This window comes from Alosa alosa, chromosome 1 (genome assembly GCF_017589495.1).
Source record: "Alosa alosa isolate M-15738 ecotype Scorff River chromosome 1, AALO_Geno_1.1, whole genome shotgun sequence".
NCBI classification, from domain to species: domain Eukaryota; kingdom Metazoa; phylum Chordata; class Actinopteri; order Clupeiformes; family Clupeidae; genus Alosa; species Alosa alosa.
Window position 1 is genome coordinate 40,522,359 of NC_063189.1, and position 20,216 is coordinate 40,542,574.

Sequence of the window (20,216 nt, forward strand, 5' to 3'; positions counted from 1 at the left end):
TTAAACGCATCATAACAACAATATTTTAACCTTATGAAGAACACCTACCCTCCTTCCCCCAACATTCTAAATCCCATATTGCTATGAAGCATAGTTATGTTATACACCATTTGGAAGCTTGGACACTTGGGAATCCATACATCATAACCTTTTTCATGTCATCTGTATAGTGCTTTTGACTTTACTCATTTTCAGTAGGCCTAAACCAGAGAGGGTTCAAGCGGAGCTAGTAATCAAGGATCTTTGCCTAAACTGTTCGCCAAAGGCCATCATCTCTGGTCCCAGGTTGATAAAAACAAAAGCAAGCTCTGATTTAGCCTAGTCTACTGTATGACTTCAACGAGGTGATCTTCAGTTTCGTTCTGCTTACAGTATCTCACTGCCACTGCAACGCCTTTGAATGCACTCCACTGCCCTGTTTACAAATGCTACAGTGGACTTAAACTGCCACCTTGTGGCGATAAGTTGTAATACATTTCACACAGCTGCATGAATCACAGAAAACGCGAAAGAAGTGGCCACTTCTGAATGGGACCCACTGTATGTGGTAACAGTCAATATTTTTTTTCAAATGTGCTTCATAAACATACAATCCTGCACTGTGAAAACAAAAAACATCTTAATTATACATCTCCCTTCACCCAAATACAATAATGAAGGTGAAAGGAAGTTATTAAGCCTTAATGGTGCTTCCTAAAGGGGGTATTGTCAAACCTGCTACTAAAATTACAGCATGAAGAAAGTCAAGGACACGCATGCCAGCTTCCACTCATCCAAGTATTAGATGACTGGTCTTAAATGAAAATGTATTGGCTGTGTTATTTCTTTTTTGTGGGATGTCCAATTTATATGTAGAAATGCACATTTGCAAAGGTGACTTAGTGCGTTGTCGTAAAAGAGGCTCTCCTTTTGATTTTGCACTGCCAATGTGTCTCTTGTGAGAAAAATAGTGAGGATTACTGGTGTAGGTCCATGATTTATTTTATAATTAATTAATGATTATAAGCATGAGGCTCTGCCGTCTCCTCTTTTGTTTTAAATATATATAAATCAACACTTAATACTATTTTTACAGTACAAAACAACTGTATTCTGGTATCTAATAGTTTGTGAGGGGAAAAATATGTAAAAACTGTTAGTGAAGTTTATTTTAGCAGGACAGCAGGACTCAATGGCACCTTCTGAAAGTATTCTGAAAACAGGGGTAATGTTTGTACTTATTTTGCACAAAAAACAAACAGACTTTGCTTACCTCTTCTGGAAATGGCATGTGAGTACTCAGTGAACTAGGCTCAACTCTAAATAGTCCAGGTCCAGAGGCTGCCTTTGAAGAGCCTGTTCCAGTCTGGTTTTCAGCCTCTCTAATAACCTGCCAGTGTAGAGAGTAACTATACATTTATCATAGATAATGATCTATCACTGACAGGAACCAACAAAAACGTTTGAAAATAAACTGACTTTTTAAGATAGAATAGTAGTGATTTCTCTTTAACTTTTACAAAATATAAAACATACACATCCGAGGATGTTGTTTTAAGTAGGAATACTGCCGTCAACAAGTTCAAAAGGTATGCTTTTTGAAACTCACATCGGGCGGCGACCTATTTTCATAGACAGTAAAATATATTTTATGACCCACCTGTGCTTCAGAAGGAGGCAGCAACTGGGGATCCATAAGAAACTGCTTACACAGAAGAAATAGATACATAGACAGATTAATATGATTGTCTACCAATGCCCAGCACTGTATTTCTGTATTATTTATTTTGTACCTTATGATCAGTCATGAAGAACCATCAGAAAATGCCAACATAGCCTAGCTGATGTTGACACCAGTTGGTATGTTTTGTCACACATATCAATTGATACTTATTATTAACTTATAACTAACTCCAGAGCAATCTGTTGAGCATCAAACCTACTACGGTTTTTCTGCAGTAAAGAGTTTCTGTTGCCTACTATAGGAGTTAGCCAAGTCCAAAGTAGCACCTCACAATCTGGAGGTAGACCTGGCATAATGAGGCCTAATGGTTAGCACACCTCTTGATAATAATGCTAGCCGCCTGCCTCTTTTTGCTGAGCCTACCTTATGACCGACTGACAAACTCCCTTAAAACTTTGACCGCATTTGTTACAAACTTGAAACAAAATGTCTTCAAAAGTATGTTGAGTGTTGTTATTTATTTCCATCCACACACTACATTTCCGTGAGCACTTGTATGCTGCTTAAACTGACAGACTGATTGAGTGGGATTTGGCTAACTAGCGGTAGCTTGCTATATATAATAGTTATTTGTCTGTTGCCCACATTAGTTGCCATTGATTGATCTCACCTCGTTGCCCCGTTTATTAGGTACACTGGCTGTATTAACAAGGAATAGTGGACATAGAACATGTCTGTGTGGTGTAGGCTACCAACATACCTCAAGGAATACAGGAAACTAGCGTGCTCCAAACATAGACTCCAGGTTTGGTTGCACCCACAGACAACGACGGCGCTGCTCCTGCTCTGTGATTGGTTAGTGAACTGAGATTCATGGTTGGCTAGCCAAACCTGAAGATCGCCATTGGCTATTCAACAGGAAGCGCCAGAACAGTCTCAAAATGATTTGTATACTTGTAGAAAATACTTGTGCGAGCAGCAGAAATTTGTAATGGCAGAATAGTTTCGTAATTGAAAGACAGCAACTGTGGAATATTTCATACCTGTGGAATATATTTGTAAGTGAACGACATATGAGTAATACTTAAAATTGTCGTGTAATTTTGTAATACTGCCCTCTGGGAAGAGGTACAGAAGCCTGCGCTCCCGCACTACCAGACTCACCAACAGCTTCATACACCAAGCTGTAAGGATGCTGAACTCTCTCCCTCCTCTCCCCCCTCCACCCTCAGCTACATAACATCCTGGACATTGGACCCACAATGGCCGCCTGCACTACTCCACTTGCACACTTGAACACTTGCACACTTGTACACTTTACAACTTGGTGTTGTTGTCCTGAAAACACAACACTTCTGCTGCTCTTACATAACTTGCACCACGATGCCACTTTCTTCATTACTCAGGTCAAACAGAACTACCCAAGCCTCTTATTGGCCTGACTTTGCACTAGTTTTTTATTGACTGTCTATGCACAATTTCAACAAAATTTTGCTGCTCTTATTTTTTTCATTATTATATGTGCCCTCTTATTTACTTATTTACTTACTTTTTTGTTTACTTGAATGTTATGTTTGTCTGTGGACTTAAAATTGGTAAAATATGTCTTGTCTTCACCGTGGGATAGTGAGAAACGTAATTTCGATCTCTTTGTATGTCTGGAACATGTGAAGAAATTGACAATAAAGCTGACTTTGACTTTGACTTTGACTAATTTTTTTGTTAAATCACAAATCCTGTTACACACACACACAATACATATGAGACACTTTTCATCCCAAAGGTGGTGCAAAAGTCTGTACACCTGTAGAAAGGATTTGTAACTGTAGAACAGCTTTTTGTGCGTAGAATATTGATGTGTAATTGTAGAATATATTTGTAATTGTAAAATATTTTTAACTGTAGGATGATTTGTAGCTGTAAAACCGATCCGAACCCCTAGAATAGATTTGCAAGTGTAGCGCATATTTGTGATATTGACAATTACTTGTACAGATCATTTTTACAGTTACAAATAATTTCTACAGTTTCAAAACGTGATACACACGTACAAAACTTTTGAGTCTAATATTCTTCCATAGGATCCGCGGGCGCGGACGCGCATTTACTGTAACGGTTGAACATGACTGTAGCTTCTACACCAAGAGCCAAGAAGAGTCATACTAGTGGATATTTTCTTTGCTGGGACACGGTTGCGCTGAACCCTCTCGAGTAAGTGATATTTATTAATATATTGCGACATTCACAATAGCTAAACATTGGCCTTTGTGGTTTTATAATCATCATGTTTATTAATTGTAATGACGTTGTTTGATATTAGGACTAACGTTAACTAGTGCAACCAGAGACGTTTGTCATTTTGTGCAACAGTTTGTGCAAAGTTAACTGATTTAAAAAGGGATAGCAATTTCGGCAGAATATGTTATGGTAGTGTGATTTAAAAAAACACACATTGTTATTTAACATTAGTCTGGTCTTGTCTGTTTCAATGTGTCGCTGTTGTCCATATAGTGCTACTATGCTAGCATGCTGCTAGGCGCAATTGCATAAGTTATTGCTAATGTCTATTAGTGCTATACATATATTGAAATCACGTTTGCGATGCAAACCTTGATTAAGGTGATATTGGCACTGGTATTTCAGTCAATGAAGTCAGTGAAGCACTCTGCTATGATAGCTACCTACAACTTTAGCATGTTGACTCACTGATAATGGTTTAGCCCTAGCCTCCAGCTAGCTGTGCATTAACGTTTGCATTTTGCCAAGTTTGGTCTCATACGTAACTTTAGTGTCTATCTGCCATCTTTGTAATGAAAGCCTCGGCATTTTAATCACTGTTTAAGTCGGTTCAGACAACTATTGGCATCGGTTTGTGATTTATTATGCTAACGTAACTTAACTGTATGGAACTTGGTCCCCATCTTCAATTTTGTTTGTTCTGCAGCGTCAACTTTTATCGGCTGGATTCTAGCATCTAACGTTACGATTGCCTCTGTTGGGTTTGCTTGATCAAGTAAGATACTTTCTGGGTTGTTAAAATGTAATGTGAACACATTCCCGTAGCATTCCAAAATAGACCAGAGATGCTTGTACTATATGTATATTTGGAAATGTTGGGATTGCAATAACCATAATGATATCGTTATGGAACAGCCATCGTTTCGGGGACTCTGATGACCGTGAAGAGCCAGAAAATGGTGACTTTGCATCTCTGAGGTACCTTCCAACTCGCCTGGTATATCAGTTGAACCCTCAAGCCCAAGCCAATTGCACTGGCAAAGTAAGTAATAATCTCTTAACAATGAAATAACTAAATCATAATATTAATATTAGAGATATGGTTAACATTCTTAGTGCTAAAGACATTCCCCTCTCTTTGTATCTATTCCTCCAGCTCCACCATCTCGCCGAGTGCCAGGCAGCCGAGTCACTACCCCTCAACCTGGAGAAAACTGTTAAGGTAAAGACTGATCTCTGAAATAATATTGAATACAGTGGCCCCATCTATATTAACACAGCAGTAGTCACTCCATTTCAGATCAACAGATTGCATCTGCATTACCATCTGAGATTTTCTGCATACTTTATCCATTACTTTCAAAATCTCAGCCAAATATTTTGTCAGTTAACACATCTGCATTCATGCAATATTGCCTGAAAAGTTCATTCATTATTATCAGATTGTATTGAAACACATTGATTTCAATGTCAATCCATTCATGGAGTTGATATAGATAGTGCATACCAAAATATTGAAACATACAAATTCATGTCCAGCATGACCAGAGATTTGTTTTTGTCTGCCATTGTTTGGCCCTGTCAACCCTACCATGGTTAACAGATCACAACCATTTATCTCCCTTAGCACCTCACCATGGGGCAGGACTACAACACTCTTCACCACCTCAACTCCCTTTAACATACGGAGAGTTACTCAAGGTAGGGACTGATCTCTGAAATATTAGTGAATAGAAAGGCCCCATGTGTATTATCAGTCATGGTTAACAGATTTAATACAATTTTTTACAATTTAATACAATTTTATACTACCATTTAATAAAAAAAAATGTTCCCCTCTCGCACACCGCCCACCTCACTATGGGCCAGGAACGGCAGTCCCTCCTCAACTCCCTCCACCCCCACACCAGCCCTCAACGTGCAGCTTAACAGAGGAGCTTTGTAAGTCATGTTTCTTTTTTAAATTTAATCTCCTTAATACCTATCTCATATATTGTACTGTGTAAGCATACTTGGCTTTGGATGCTACATACCATAAACATAAACATATCTGTCTGTTTGATTACAGGTGCTGTGAGGAAAAACACGGTGACACGGTCTGCCACGGACACTGAGGTCACCAAACACGCAATCAGGTGTATCAACCGGCGATTGGATCGGGCAACCGAGGGAGATGTGTTCCGCCTCCATCCACACAAATGGAGTAATAGGAGAAATAAGCATTAAACAATCTTTTATTGAACTTCTTGTCATTAAGCCAGTTATTCATTTTCTGATATTTTAGCTGTGCATAGCGCAGTATTTCATTGAAGTTGTAGCTTATTAGATAAAATATTTCATGTCTGCACTGACCTAGGCCTATAAAGCACTAAATTAGGTTTTGACCACAAAATGAATGTAAAGTAGCCTAGGCAATGTAGGCTACTTAACAAAACAGAATAGCTTATAACCTGTAACTTTCCATAAATGTCCATTTTATATTTCCATTGAGTAGTGATCATGTTTGTACAGTAAATTGATGTCTTGACTTAAACCTTTTCTGTTAGGTTTATTGACAGTATTGTTAAGTTAAAAATACGAGGCAATGCAGATTAATCGTAGGCCTATATTGCTGTAGTAGCCTAGGCTAGGCCTAGTGATAGTTTTACTTTTATCCTATAGTTGCCTAGTTTTATCCTACAGCAAGAACAGAAGGAATTTTGAAAATGAGATAAACGGGTCCAAAACGGACCCGGCCAGATGAGCCTTTGAGTCCGTTATGGTCCGCTGGGGCGGATGTATGCTATCGATTTGCGGATCCCAAACGGACCGCCCAAGGAGGTAAGGTTTTAATCGCGGATGCGAGTGGATGCAGTGCGAGCCCGGCGGGTCCGCGATCCGCCTTCGTAGCGGATCCGTTCCTGAGAGCATCTGGACTCCGATACGGGTCCGTTCCGGAAGCCGTCATACCTCCGCGGAGTTCTTTTGCTGTGTGGGTAACGCTATCAAACAAACCCAGAAACTACTAGGCATACTTCTACTAACTACGATATGAGATATAGCCTACCTGCGAGCAGTGGTGGAATGTAACGAAGTACAAATACTTCGTTACTGTACTTAAGTAAATTTTCCACGTATTTGTACTTTACTTAAGTAGAATTTATAGTGCATACTTTTGACTTTTACTTCGTTACATTTTGCAGCAATTATCTGTACTTTTACTCCGCTGTACTTTTACACCATCGTTCCTTTTTACGATACATTTTATGATCAGATTTTTTTCTCTCTGACAAACACGTTTGTTTTACCAGGCGGCGGGGTTGCTACCAAAGATTCTGGAGCGCTACGTGCCCAGCTTCTAAATCTTTAAAACATAAGCTTCTAATCTAGACCAGGCAAAGCGTGAGCTTGTAGCCATCTGCATTCGGTAGGCTATATTCACCAGACCCATGGCTACACTGGACATGCAACTGTGTTCTGTGCCTTTCTCTGTCTGTTATCTGAAGCGTTAGGGCCTCCTCTGCGATGAGATTGCTATCCGCGGATCAGCGAAGTTACAGGCTATGTCCATGCTTCTGTCACACGTCTGATCATTTGCGGCATAAATGAATAGTAGACTATTATAGAACCGCTGGCCGAAAAAAACGTAGCATTTTCCAGATTAGGAAATATTTCTTAATTGTGTGTGATCAAATAAAGAGCCATAGCCTACAATTGGGGGGTAGAAATGTGAGCGCTCATTCAATGTCTATGTGCGTCTGCGCAAGTGAAACTGAACCTAATCATAACACCTTTCTCAGCAACTTTTCTGTTCAATCAGCAGAATTGGCATTACGATCCATCCGACATTTCCCTTGTCTACCCCGTTAAACTTCAGGCTCTCGTGTTTTGCTGAATGATATTTTACTCAGCAGATCACCCTAGTAGATAACCAGAATTACAGTCTCTAGAATTTTAGGTCAGAATGTAAACTGGGCCACAGATGGTAAGCACAATTGCATTAGCTTAAATCTAGTCGAGTATAACCTAAAACTAGCTTAATTAAAATGCCACAGCCCATACTAATCTTTCTTTTAGAATATAGATATTAAGAGAATAAATCATTATGCAAATACTTTTACTTTTAATACTTATTTAAAAGCAGGTACTTTTTACTTTTACTTAAGTAGGGTTGTCATTGTGGTACTTTTACTTTTACTAAAGTAAATATTTCTCTGTGTATTTGTACTTTTACTTAAGTACTGAGATTCAGTACTTCCTCCACCACTGCCTGCTAGCCGATAAGCTATATTTGTCATCGGATGACAGGAAGTGAAGAAGTGAAGTAGACTGCGCCACTGTAACCTCTCCATTTAGGTGATGGGCTTATCTAATGTTCCTGATTGATTAGCTACGGAATAATACAGATTTTACAAGTTTTATTTGCTACTTGCTAGATTGACAAACGTATAGGCTAATATAGGCCTACATTTAATAAGTGTTCAAACTCAATCTATGGGATTGGGGTTGGTTGGAGCAGCCAAGCTCGTCCAGCCCATACAAAAATGTGATATATGGCAATATATGTAAATCACATATATTATGTATGTCAATGTATGCTTCACACATATAAGTCACATATATACACATGCATGTCAAATATATTTCAAAATTGGCCATTTTTATATATGTCACATATATTTTCCCAGATATACAAATATATGTTAGTTGCATATATGTTAATATATGATAAGTTATGTATTTGTATGCATACTAGGGATACCAATATATTGCAAATATATGTCTATGGACATATATTTGCACTCATATAAGGTAAATATATTGCAAAATGTATGTAATGTTCTGCTATGTCACATTTATAGAAATATGTCACAATATATGTATCAGAAATATAACATTGTTGATGTTCCAAAGAAAACACACAAAATATTTGTTTAACCTTTTATTAAAGTTTAGTTTTTCCACACAAACAGTGAGTACACTCTCCAGGTAGAAACTTTTTTCCCCTTTATGGAAGTGGCACACATTGATTTGGCATAATATGCAGAATGCACTCAGTGTTCTCAGGGCAGCAGTCCTCACAAATCACCACCTGCAAACAGGGAACAGAGAAGATTAATATGCTGTAAAACACACAGAACATGAAAAGACCATCACTGAAGCACTACTACCTTCACATGCATCTTTAATAAACACACACCTTGGCACAAGTAAGCTTAAATAAGGGCTATGAGATGAAGAACATGTAGCCTAATGATCCATACATCAGAATACTTTGACAAGATTTGGGAAATATTCTTGAAAGATTGGAGTCTTTTAACTAATGCCCCCCATTCAAGCTTTACTCAAAAGACTATCTTTCAAGAATCTTTCCCAAATCTTCAAAGTCTTCTGTTGTAAGGATGGCTTAACACTACCCTTCACAAACTAAAGATCCATTTAGGCCTACTAACATTCACGTTAGCCTGCATGGTTATTAGCAGCCACTTTAAATATAAGTTAGCTGCTATAGCTAGGTTAGCTAACTTACTCACACCTGATATTTCATTCAAACTAAAACTTATATTCATAACGACATCTCAGACAGGCTTGTTGTTGGATATGATGTTAACTACCATTCTAGATATTCCACATAATGGTAAAGTTAGTTAATGGAAAAGTTAACATTAACAGCTAACATCGCTAACGTTAGCAATATTAGCTCGCTAACATTATCGATAGCTAATTGATAACATTAACGTTAGCTAATTCTAACATTATGGTTAGACTGTTAACAAACGGATTTGGTTAACATTACATTATAAAAACAATATTTTATAACTAATTCCCGTTTACTAAAGGCTTTCTTAACTTGGATATGATGACAGCAGAGTTTGTACAGCTTAGGCTACACAGTGGATGCATGACAAAAAGTGACGGTTGAAGTCACCGTGGTTGGAGTTCAAATGTCAGTCCAGGGTGGGGATGGGTATTGCTGTGTCTTATGCGCATATCAAGATGCGATAAGCATCCGTTATATTTAAAGTAGCTTTGGCCTCACACATTTTTCATGCACATAGTGCAACCCAAAGCGCTCCACACAAAACATTGACACATAAGGCAGCATAGTCGACACCTTATCTGTGACGCCAAGACATAAACAAATATTCACCCCTTGCAGACACGTGACTTAAGTCACGTGACGGCTCCATGCTGGACGGCAAAAAGATGGGAGACGGACGGCAAATTACATTATGTCATAAAGATTATGATGAACTGAACACCATTACTATAACATCTTTGTAGTTCAATGTATTGCTGTTTGGGGTCTGATAGTCAAAGAAGATGCCAGTGGTGTTGTTAGATGAAATGGGTCATGATCGCAAATGTAAAGTTATTAAAACTGGTGGTAACAGCAAGGGGAGATAACGTTACTTTAGGCTACTGTAATTAACATTATGGTATATAAACACCCATAAGTATTTCTAGACTAAAATATTGCAAAGCGATTTGGTTACTTTATTTGTCTTGCTTTTATCAGTTGTAACATAGTCAAAACGTTAAGAATGTCAAATCAGAACATGAAATAATAACTAGCTGCCACACTTAGAACAGAGAGGGTTAAAGCGGAGCTAGTAATCAAGGATCTTTGCTTAGAAGCTAGCTATTCTAGCTAACGTTTATCGTAGCTCATAGTGCTAGGGCAATGTAACTCGTCAGTTTGTACGTTGCCCAGCGAATAAACTTACTTCTTACATGTCTTAAGTTAAAGAATTGAAAGAAATAGGAAATTAAAAAAAAAAACTTGAACGGTTTTATCTGTTTACATTCAGATCTTGCCAAAGATTTTGCCTAAGTGCTATCTGCCGTCCTGTTCAGAGTCTATGGTTGCTATAGCAACCGCTGCTGTGCTTCATACACTGAGGAGATAAGCATGCAATTGTGGTTGAAATACTCCCGAAACACAAAGAAAACAAACCAAAATATATCTATGCAAGAACATGGGATGTTGTTGTATTCCAAACAATAAGCCAACAGTCGTGGAAGGGCATTACTACATTTAAATCTCACTATAATCTCCTAGCTGTGCGATATGTCCCATTACAACCCATTGATTTGATTCGTGTTCTTGCCGTCCACTAGGCTATTTTGCTATGGCGCGAACAAAACGTGACTTCACTTGCAAGGGGTGAATATTCACACTGTTCTCCATTTGGAAAATAAGTAATGTAATCTAGTGTATGGATATGTATGCCACCATATATGGAGACTACAAATATGTCTGCCACATATTCACACATAAAGTTCTCCATATATTTAGAAAATAAGTAGTGGAATCTAGTGTATGGATATGTATGCCACCATACATAGAGACTACATATAAGTCTGTCACATATTCACACATAAACTTCTCCATATATTTGGAAAACAAATAATTGGATCTAGTATATGAAGATATATAGCATCTTATATGGGAAATTAAAATATTTTGTATGCATGTATGGACATATAGCTTTGAATATATGTTTGACATAAATATTTGAATCACATATATGTCCATATAAGTAAAATTATAAGTCCCTGTTATTTGACATATATGTTCATATATTGCCATATATCACATTTTTGTATGGGAGGGCGGGCACAGATGACTTCCAGGACGGGCCTTGCCCCCCAAAGACCCCCCATGCCGCCGTGACTGTCCCGGCTAGCCTCTGAAGATCACGTTTACGTAGAAAGCCAGACCAAGTCAGATCTGCCTCAAATCGAACAAGCTTGACTTAGTCAACTGAAACTCAATGCTGCCCTCCGTTGGTAGACTTTTTCAATACATCCATCCAGGGTTGTTACTGTGTCCCCAGGTCTGGGGGTCAGAGATCCAGGTCTTAGTTTACTCTGGGGAGAAAAAAAACGGGTCAGGGTTAGCAGGCTGTACAGAGCTGCAGGGTCTACCTTGTTCAGGGTTGATATGATCAATAACAGCAGTCAAGGCTTGGTGAATTTAGATCGATGTTTTGCAGCTAGAGCAAAATTCTACTCGTTTCAAACATTTCGTCATATGCTGTGGTGGAACAGTTTACAATTCACTCAATATTGATCGAAACGTTCACTCACAAATGTGTGTAATATGCTATCTAATGATTCAGTAAACAAAGTTACTTAACACCTTACAGCACCTTTACCGAAATGAAATTGAAGCGGGCTGATAGCATGGTTGATAGTTGCTTCTGTCTGGGAAACTGCGATGAGTGAATTCCGGCGAGGGCGAGTCGTGCACTTCGTGGTCTCCTCTGATTGGTCTGATGTGTCACCCTTTCCACCAATGAACGACAGACATCTGTTCACCCATGCTTCCCTGAAATTGCCAATAACCCTCTGAAGACTTGGCTAAGGTGGGTAGAAAACTGGCATTACTGCAAGAGAAGGGCTTCGAGAGATTTCGAGAAGAGGCAAAAATGAAGGTTGCCGTCGTTTTCTGCACGATTGCTGTAGTAGCATTATCAGTAAATGCTACCGTCTTCTTCCAGGAGGAGTTTCTGGATGGAGGTAAGTTCAATGTAACTTAGCTAACATAACGTGGTAACTTCATTTGCGGAGCAAACATCAACACGATTATTCTTAACGTTAAAGTTAGTTAAAAGGTAAATCCCATCTCAAAGTGTTCGTGCTAATATTACATTTAAAACGATCAAACGTCTAGTTAGGCCTCACGAAAATAAGCTCCTTCAGCCCATACTATGCTTGTCTATCAGCCAAGTTCAAGCTAACGTTAACTTTAGTGGTTTTATCATAACGTTAGCGCCTGAAGTTTCATTTTAGCAACCAACTGTTAACCGTTGCCATCTTACGTTAACTTGAACTGGATAACAGGCACATGGCTGTTTTAAATGACTAAATGCTATTCTCGTACTGATTCATATTTACCAAAACTTCTGGTTAATCAGATGACAGCTTAGCATGGTAATCTACCTAATTAGTTTTCAGTCACAAATGTCTATAAAAGTTAGTATTGATCATTACTAAGAGCGTTTCGAAATGGTTAACTGACCTATGTGGTCACATGACCTGAATGATGTGTATTTGAAACGAAAGTAACTTGTGAGTGTGCAAGCCCTTGGTCGGGAAGGAGGAAGCTCCATGTATTTTTGGAATTTTAGCAGGAAGTGTATGAGAAGAGTATGGTTAACGTTGAGTGTTTCTTACATTTTTTTCCTCCAAGCGGAATCTTGTACAGTGTTCAATACACACAACTAATAGTGCTCTATTGGACTGCTTATTCATAACTTCATTAAGTCCCCATGAGTCCATCTTGGTCATGGTCAGTCTTGTGACTATAGTCTCTTCTGTAGGTGTTGATGTATGTGAATCACAATGACAATCTCCTATTTCTTTCCCACATAGATGCATGGAAGAGTCGCTGGGTGAACTCTGAGCATAAGTCTGACTATGGCCAGTTCAAACTCACTGCTGGAAATTTCTATGGCAACGCAGAGAAGGACAAAGGTGTGTTATGTGACTGTTCTCTCTATTGTCGTGTTTTGGCCAAAGGAGCCATAATTGACATTTTAGTCATAAAACATATGTTTTCCTTTTCTAGGCCTTCAGACCAGCCAAGATGCCCGCTTCTATGCAATGTCTGCCAGGTTTGAGCCTTTCAGTAATGAGGGCAAAACCTTGGTAATCCAGTTCTCTGTGAAGCATGAGCAGAAGATTGACTGTGGTGGTGGTTATGTGAAGGTGTTCCCCTCTGACCTTGATCAGGCTGCCATGCATGGAGATTCCCAGTACTACATCATGTTTGGTGAGTGTGGTATACATCCTTCTGCCCAAACTATGTGACACACACATAGTGACAGGAGTGATGTACTGCTAGCCTAGGATTAAATGAATCACCCTCAAGCCCATTTTATCAATGCTTTGTATAAAATTAATATGATTTTACAATCAAATGGAATCATAAGAGTGCTGAAGTGGCAACATTTGTTTGAATTGAGATGTGTGATGTTGGCATGTTGACTCTTTACAGGGCCTGATATCTGTGGCTACAGCACCAAGAAGGTTCATGTCATCTTCAACTACAAGGGAAAGAATCATCTCATCAAGAAGGAAGTCAAGTGCAAGGCAAGCCTGTTTTAGCAGATATAAACCAGGACACAAAGAACTACTCACTGTTGTTGCCATGTTGCCAGAACTAACCTTTTGGCATGTCTTTCTTTCTCTTTGTTGCAGGATGATGAACTTACACACGTGTACACGTTGATCCTCAACCCAGACCAGACCTATGAGGTGAAGATCGATAACGAGAAGGTAGAGTCGGGATCTCTGGAGGAGGACTGGGATTTCCTCCCCCCTAAGATGATCAAGGACCCAGAGGCCAAGAAACCAGAAGACTGGGATGATAGCCCCAAGATCGATGATGCTGAGGACACCAAGCCTGAGGTATTCCGCTCTGCTCTTTATGTGTTAGCACATGTGACCACAGTGTTATAATACTTTTAGATGCATATTTGCAATAGGATTTGTATCCTTCTTTAAACTAAACTTTAAATTAATTCCTTTTCAAAGGACTGGGACAAGGCTGAGAACATCCCAGATCCCGATGCCAAGAAGCCAGAGGACTGGGATGAAGACATGGACGGCGAGTGGGAGCCCCCAATGATCCCCAACCCTGAATACAAGGTAGGGGATTCACTATAGATAAGAGTAATGCGTGATTTTGCACATCTCTCAATCAAATTGACCTGTCTTAAAGTAGAATATAGAATGTAAAAGCATTTTACCTTGGCTTTGTTGAATAAGGAGTATTTGGTGCATGGCTGCAAATCTACAGTGAACCTGAAAAACACGGTTGTTTCCAACTCCATATGCCAATCTCTGACTTTGAAACGGCTGCTAAAAAAACAGGCGAATTTGAACAGGCAGTGTCACGTCGAACACAGACTCAAACTATCCCTCTGATTACCACTCCCCCTTCACACGTTACATTACCACTTCGAGTTGGAGATTCAGGAAGAAGGAGCTGGAGCCTGTTGTTAAGACATTGAATCAGTGTAAAGATCATTCAATTATTCACGTGGGTGACAGATAAGCATGAAGGGTGCTAGATATCTGCTAAAATGTGCCCTTTTATTACCCATCCTAATTACAGGTTGGTAAATGAGCTTGTAAAATATCATCGGAGCATGTTTTAACAGACTCTGTTCATCCATTCTGTCTGTAGGTTTTGATGGAATTGTCTGTTGCTGCAAGGCTTAAAAAGATGTGCAAAATTAACGCTAAAGAGGATGTAGCCTAATCACTTCTTTGTCTACAGGGAGAATGGAAACCCAAACAGATCGACAATCCCAACTACAAGGGGGCGTGGGTCCACCCTGAAATCGCCAATCCTGAATACACTCAGGATGCCGAGATTTACAAGTTTGACAGCATCGGTGTCCTAGGCCTGGACCTGTGGCAGGTAGGCACTGGCAACGATGCATGAGCTGATTGATAAAGTATTTCAGTCGTGCTTTGGAGATTAATGTTTGTGTATTAATTTTTTTTTTTTTTTTACACCAGGTTAAGTCCGGCACCATTTTTGACAACTTCCTTATCACAGACAATGTGAAGGAGGCTGAAGATTTTGCAAAAGAGACATGGGGAGTCACAAAGGTACAGAATCAGATGTAGCGAAAATCAAAGAATGCAATAATAAGAATGACATTCAGGTTATAAACCCCACAATATGTGGAAGAAAGGCATCATCATTAATTTCAAATCTTACTTGGTTGTCTCTTGCAGGGCCCAGAAAAGGCAATGAAGGAGGAGCAGGAGGAGAAGAAGAGGAAAGAGGAGGAGGAGAAGAACAAGGAGCAGGACACAGATGGAGATGAAGACGGCGAGGAAGAGGAAGATGCCGAAGATGAAGATGAGGACGACACCGAGGAGCCTGATGTCACGGAAACGGACGAGAATAAGAAGGAGAAGGACGAGCTCTGAGTGACCAGAAGGGCGTTCCTCCGGCACACATCTCCTGCGCTCTCATGGTTACAAGAAACCTAACCCAAGCGCATACTTTTCTGATTTGCGTAGTGCCATTGTGGGATGTGACTTGCTACCAGTCACACTTATTTTGTACAGGGACTGAGGAAGAGTGGCTCATATCAGATGTGATAATTTAAGATCTATTCATTGAAGTTTATTATTATTATTATTATTATTATTATTTTTTTTTTTTTTTAAATAAATTCCCCCAACCATTCAGTCCACCACAAACTTGCACACACACACTTCCCCGGCTCATGTCATGTTACTTACAATTTCAGGTTTACAGATCATACCCCCCAACCAGTTCAGAACTACGGTGTGACATCCAATGTAATAAGCTGCAAGTGACTAGATTTTGAATGTTATTAGTCTTAGTAAGTGCACACAACGTTATTCATAGTGCCTTTTTTAAGTTTGGGTTTTAATTTGAATTTGGTTTATTTTCCAAACTAAGTAAAACACATATGGTTACTGATCAGACTCCCTTTTTGATGCTGTATCTCCCAGACCACACACTGGTACTCTGTACTCTGATTGCGAAGATGTGTATCATTTTGATCAGTTTGGACTGCACAAGGATGTTTGGCTTAACTCTTGAATGTCACTGAACATCACCTGTGTTAAGAACAGACATCTCTTCATTGCAATTGCAATTCAAATGCAGTTGAGAATTTACATAATTTTTGGCACTGACTTTTATTTGTTTTGCTGTAGCAAACTGCTTTTCTACACCCCTCAGAATCGTGTCTAATGAGATTATATGTGTTCCAACTGTTAGTTAACGTGCTGTGGGAGGCCTTTTTCATACAATTTTGCAAACTGTGACCCCATTTTTGTACATGTAGACTATTATATCAGATGTGGATAACTTGGCCTAATTAAACTCTGAGAGAATTTATATATTTTTTACTTGATAAAAATGTTTTGTGTGAGAATTGGTCACCTTTATATTGTCACTGTCACAAGTTTGTGCATTCCACATTCGTCCAGTGATCCACATTCTGGATTCTGTCAACATTGTCCTTTTGCTGTCATAATTGATGCCAAAGTTGAAATAAAAGATGTTAATATTAGCCACTGTGGTCCATTCAGTAAAATGATTGCCCTTTTAACATTGACCCCGAGATATTACAACATATTTGACAGTGCAATGAAGTCACAGGTTTTGTCCGACTTGAGTAGTTGTTAGGTTAAACCTTATAGTTCCTGAATTTCAAGAAGTACCTTTTTTGTGACACTGAATGATTAAATTGCTAAGAAGAACACAGCGTTGAGTAACTGATTTTGAGAAAGATCTTGTTTGGTGCTTTGAATTTCGGCGCAAACTGAATGAATACTGGAAGTAAAGAAAATCCACGTCAGCTCACAGCTCTTGACCATAGACAGGAAGAAGAACTAGCACGCAATGTTCGGGAGCGCGCACGCATCAAGGGAAGGAGGAAACATGGCGACCCACATGACGCTATCCCAGGTAACAAACCTATAAGTTTGGTCACCTTTTAACAAACAACAGAAGGTACAAGGGATATGGAGCAAGTGCAGTCTGTAAACGTTAATGGTAGTCTTGTGAGAGAAATGTTATGACGTTTAGGGCGTAATGTGACAGGTTTGATAGTGACGTTAACTTGTCTATTGTATTCAATGTACAGGGACGGGCTATGTTTTCGTGTAAACTGATAGGCTAGATAGCAAGCTCCACTGACAAGTTGGAAGCAACATCTGAGTGTTTTGGAAGAAGAAAATGCTTCAATTACATAAAATAGTTACACACCAACACAGTTTTGCGAATTGGTTAACTGGGAGGGAAATCGTACGCGTTTTGTGAACTTTGAATAGTCTTTGTATGTTCATTTTTAATGAATTCATTAGTCCTTTGGCTTGTTGATGGCTAAGCTAAGCAACCTTGCTTCTCACATCAGCCTTGATAACTATAAAGTTATTTCAACTGGAAAAAGACAAATCCTTCAAATTAAGCTGAAGCTCTGGTCCTGAACGCTAAATTAAAACTAAGACAATCTGCAATGAATTAACGTTTTATCTTGCACAATGTTACAGTGGCCACGTTAAAATGGTTTTCAGTGTACGTTAGTGTGCTGTTAGCTGGCTGGCAGTGCAGAAAATATGTAATGAATGTTACATGTGTGTATTTATTATTGTTTATGGTGTACCCCACCCTTCAGATATCAAATGGAAACCCTGCTTATGACAGTTACTACAGACAAGTAAGTGTGTTGATCTCGCCTTTACGGCGAAGGTCTCATTTAGCACTGACTTGAATTTCAATTTGAGTACCGGTAATTTGTAATGTACAACACTGGCATACAAACATCTATAAAATTACACTGTTTCCTTAGGTGGATCCTGCAAACACTGGTAAAGTTGGGGCTGGAGAGGCTGCCCAGTTCCTGAAAAAATCTGGCCTCTCAGACAGCACTTTGGGAAAGGTAGGACAAGCATAATGAGGATAAATTTTCTTCCTTGCTCAGTCATCATCTCTCAGAAACATTAATGAGCAATACAAAAATAAACTAATAACCATTTAAAGTCTGATACTTTTGCTCTTGAGACTGCTTGTCATATGCACATTTCATTAGTGATGTGTAAATAATTCAGTCTTACCAGCACGGCATATCCACCTTTTATTATGTTGTATTTTTTTTTTTTTTTTCAGATTTGGGAATTATCTGACTCAGATCATAAGGGCTACTTGGACAAGCGGGTAAAGTTTTTCTGAGGCAAAATCTTGTTGTCATATATTCAATAAAGATGCATATACAGAAGAGTATACATTCATTTACGAGTATACATTTTTAGTCCCAGAGCCAGCTCAACATTATGTTTAATGTTTACTTATGTTTACGTATAAGTTTAAGTTAAATAGGAAAAGCCTACTTAAATAGGGGTGCAGCTACCGTGCCAGGCTGGTTGTTGGTTTGGCATTGGCATGTTTTCACAAGCTAAACTTTCTTCTCTATCTGCTTTATCATCATTAATAGAGCTTGCTTATCATTAGTAGCTTTCACTTTGAAATTGCCTGTCATAATGATGAAATCAGAAGACATTACTCAGAAACAGGCACAAGAGGGTGCTGTTATGAAATCTGGGCTGTACTTATGAGTGTATCTGTCTGGACAGCCTCACACAGGATGAAGGCACACACTAAAGAATTTGGCATTTGACTTTTCTCTGTATTTACATCATCACTGTGTGATGTAAATTAAACATAAGCTGGACAAGATTAACACGTTTTAGTGTATACTTTGGCTTAACGGATTGTATTGTGTGGCTTAACTGGAACTCAGTCCAGTTTTGCAGTCATGATCCATGTAAGGGAAATGAACATGAAAATGAATCCCCATATCCTCTGATTGTCACTGTTGACCTGGTGCTGTTATTGTGTGCCTTTCAGGGGTTTTTTGTCGCCCTGAGATTGGTGGCCTCTGCCCAGAGTGGTAATGATGTCAGCCATAACAGTCTAAACCACACTGTCCCTGCTCCAAAGTTTGTGAGTAACAAGACCACACTTACCATCTCCCTTTGTCTCGCACATTTGACTTCATGGGTTTAATGGGCTGAGTGGGCATCTCATAAATGTGAGACTGGCATCATCCTACAGCTAGTTGGATTTCCCATGCTGACACCTGAGAGAAAGTGGAATAGATCATTATGTCCAATATTCCAATATGTGGTTTAATGCTCTACATTTCCTCATTAGTAGGCCACTTTGACACTAAAAGCAGGGCTTGAATTATCTTTTTGTCTTTAAGGGGGTCTCTCAATCTCATAAATATTGCCACATCCCGCCCATAGCCTAAAGGCGATACATTATAGGCGCGAATGGCGCTTTTGCGCAGTATGCGCATAGGCCTAGGCTATAACTTGACACGCGCACACAACAGACAGAGATTTTTCATAGAAATTGATTCCTTTTAGTTAATTTCAACATATTGATTGCAATAGTCCATATTTCATTTCAATTTCACAACACAAAGAAATAGTGATGTAGTCGGAGTGCCATTCTCAATTTCACAACGTAACTCATTTGAACCAGACCACTAATGCATTTAGTCTTTAACTTATACACAGGGAAAATGCACTAATTGGCTGAAATTAATAAAGCCATTGCAGCCAAACTATGTTCTATAGGCTAATGTACACATTACTGTAGGCACACTGGGTGTTCGGTCGTCTCGTGTGTTGAACTGTGGAAATAAATAGACGAACAATTTTGGAATTTGCACTGAGATGTTGTCGGGTAGCCATTGAATATTCCGCCATCAGAGATTGCTAACAGGTGTTTTAAAATATCTGGGAACCTTCCGGAACGCTA

General features: G+C 39.1%; 2 protein-coding genes and 1 long non-coding RNA gene across 12 annotated transcripts in view; 2 read left to right on the forward strand and 1 right to left on the reverse strand.

Moving 5' to 3' along the window:
* Nucleotides 1-8,843: 8,843 nt before the first annotated feature.
* Nucleotides 8,844-12,129, reverse strand: LOC125304115. 2 transcript variants are annotated; one of them, XR_007195194.1, is made up of 3 exons: nucleotides 12,043-12,129; nucleotides 11,482-11,755; nucleotides 8,844-8,972 (listed from the first exon to the last, which is right to left on the reverse strand). It is a non-coding gene; the product is annotated as an uncharacterized LOC125304115 (long non-coding RNA). The 2 variants fall into 2 exon arrangements; XR_007195196.1 differs by having other exon boundaries at nucleotides 12,037-12,129.
* A 97-nt stretch (nucleotides 12,130-12,226) lies between these two features.
* On the forward strand, nucleotides 12,227-16,959 carry calr3b (calreticulin 3b). Its single transcript, XM_048258125.1, has 9 exons — nucleotides 12,227-12,406; nucleotides 13,262-13,363; nucleotides 13,458-13,661; nucleotides 13,887-13,981; nucleotides 14,090-14,299; nucleotides 14,426-14,539; nucleotides 15,174-15,317; nucleotides 15,419-15,511; nucleotides 15,641-16,959. The coding sequence occupies exons 1-9, from the start codon at nucleotides 12,316-12,318 to the stop codon at nucleotides 15,836-15,838; spliced, it is 1,251 nt and encodes a 416-aa protein (XP_048114082.1). The 5' UTR covers nucleotides 12,227-12,315; the 3' UTR covers nucleotides 15,839-16,959.
* Nucleotides 16,960-17,291: 332 nt separating this feature from the next.
* eps15l1b (epidermal growth factor receptor pathway substrate 15-like 1b) overlaps nucleotides 17,292-20,216 on the forward strand; it is a 108,532-nt gene continuing 105,607 nt past the window's right edge. For all 9 annotated transcript variants that reach the window (XM_048258114.1, XM_048258105.1, XM_048258097.1 and 6 more), the window contains exons 1-5: nucleotides 17,292-17,357; nucleotides 18,067-18,108; nucleotides 18,241-18,330; nucleotides 18,558-18,605; nucleotides 19,296-19,391. In XM_048258114.1, the coding sequence (XP_048114071.1) occupies nucleotides 17,292-17,357; nucleotides 18,067-18,108; nucleotides 18,241-18,330; nucleotides 18,558-18,605; nucleotides 19,296-19,391 (342 nt within the window). The remainder of the gene's footprint in view (nucleotides 17,358-18,066; nucleotides 18,109-18,240; nucleotides 18,331-18,557; nucleotides 18,606-19,295; nucleotides 19,392-20,216) is intronic.

Coding starts and splice junctions, on each gene's coding strand:
- calr3b (XM_048258125.1), top strand. CDS start 12,316: ATGAAGGTTGCCGTCGTTTTCTGCACGATTGCTGTAGTAGCATTATCA. Junction 14,540..15,173: donor TCCCCAACCCTGAATACAAG/GTAGGGGATTCA, acceptor CTTTGTCTACAG/GGAGAATGGAAACCCAAACA. Junction 15,318..15,418: donor TAGGCCTGGACCTGTGGCAG/GTAGGCACTGGC, acceptor TTTTTACACCAG/GTTAAGTCCGGCACCATTTT.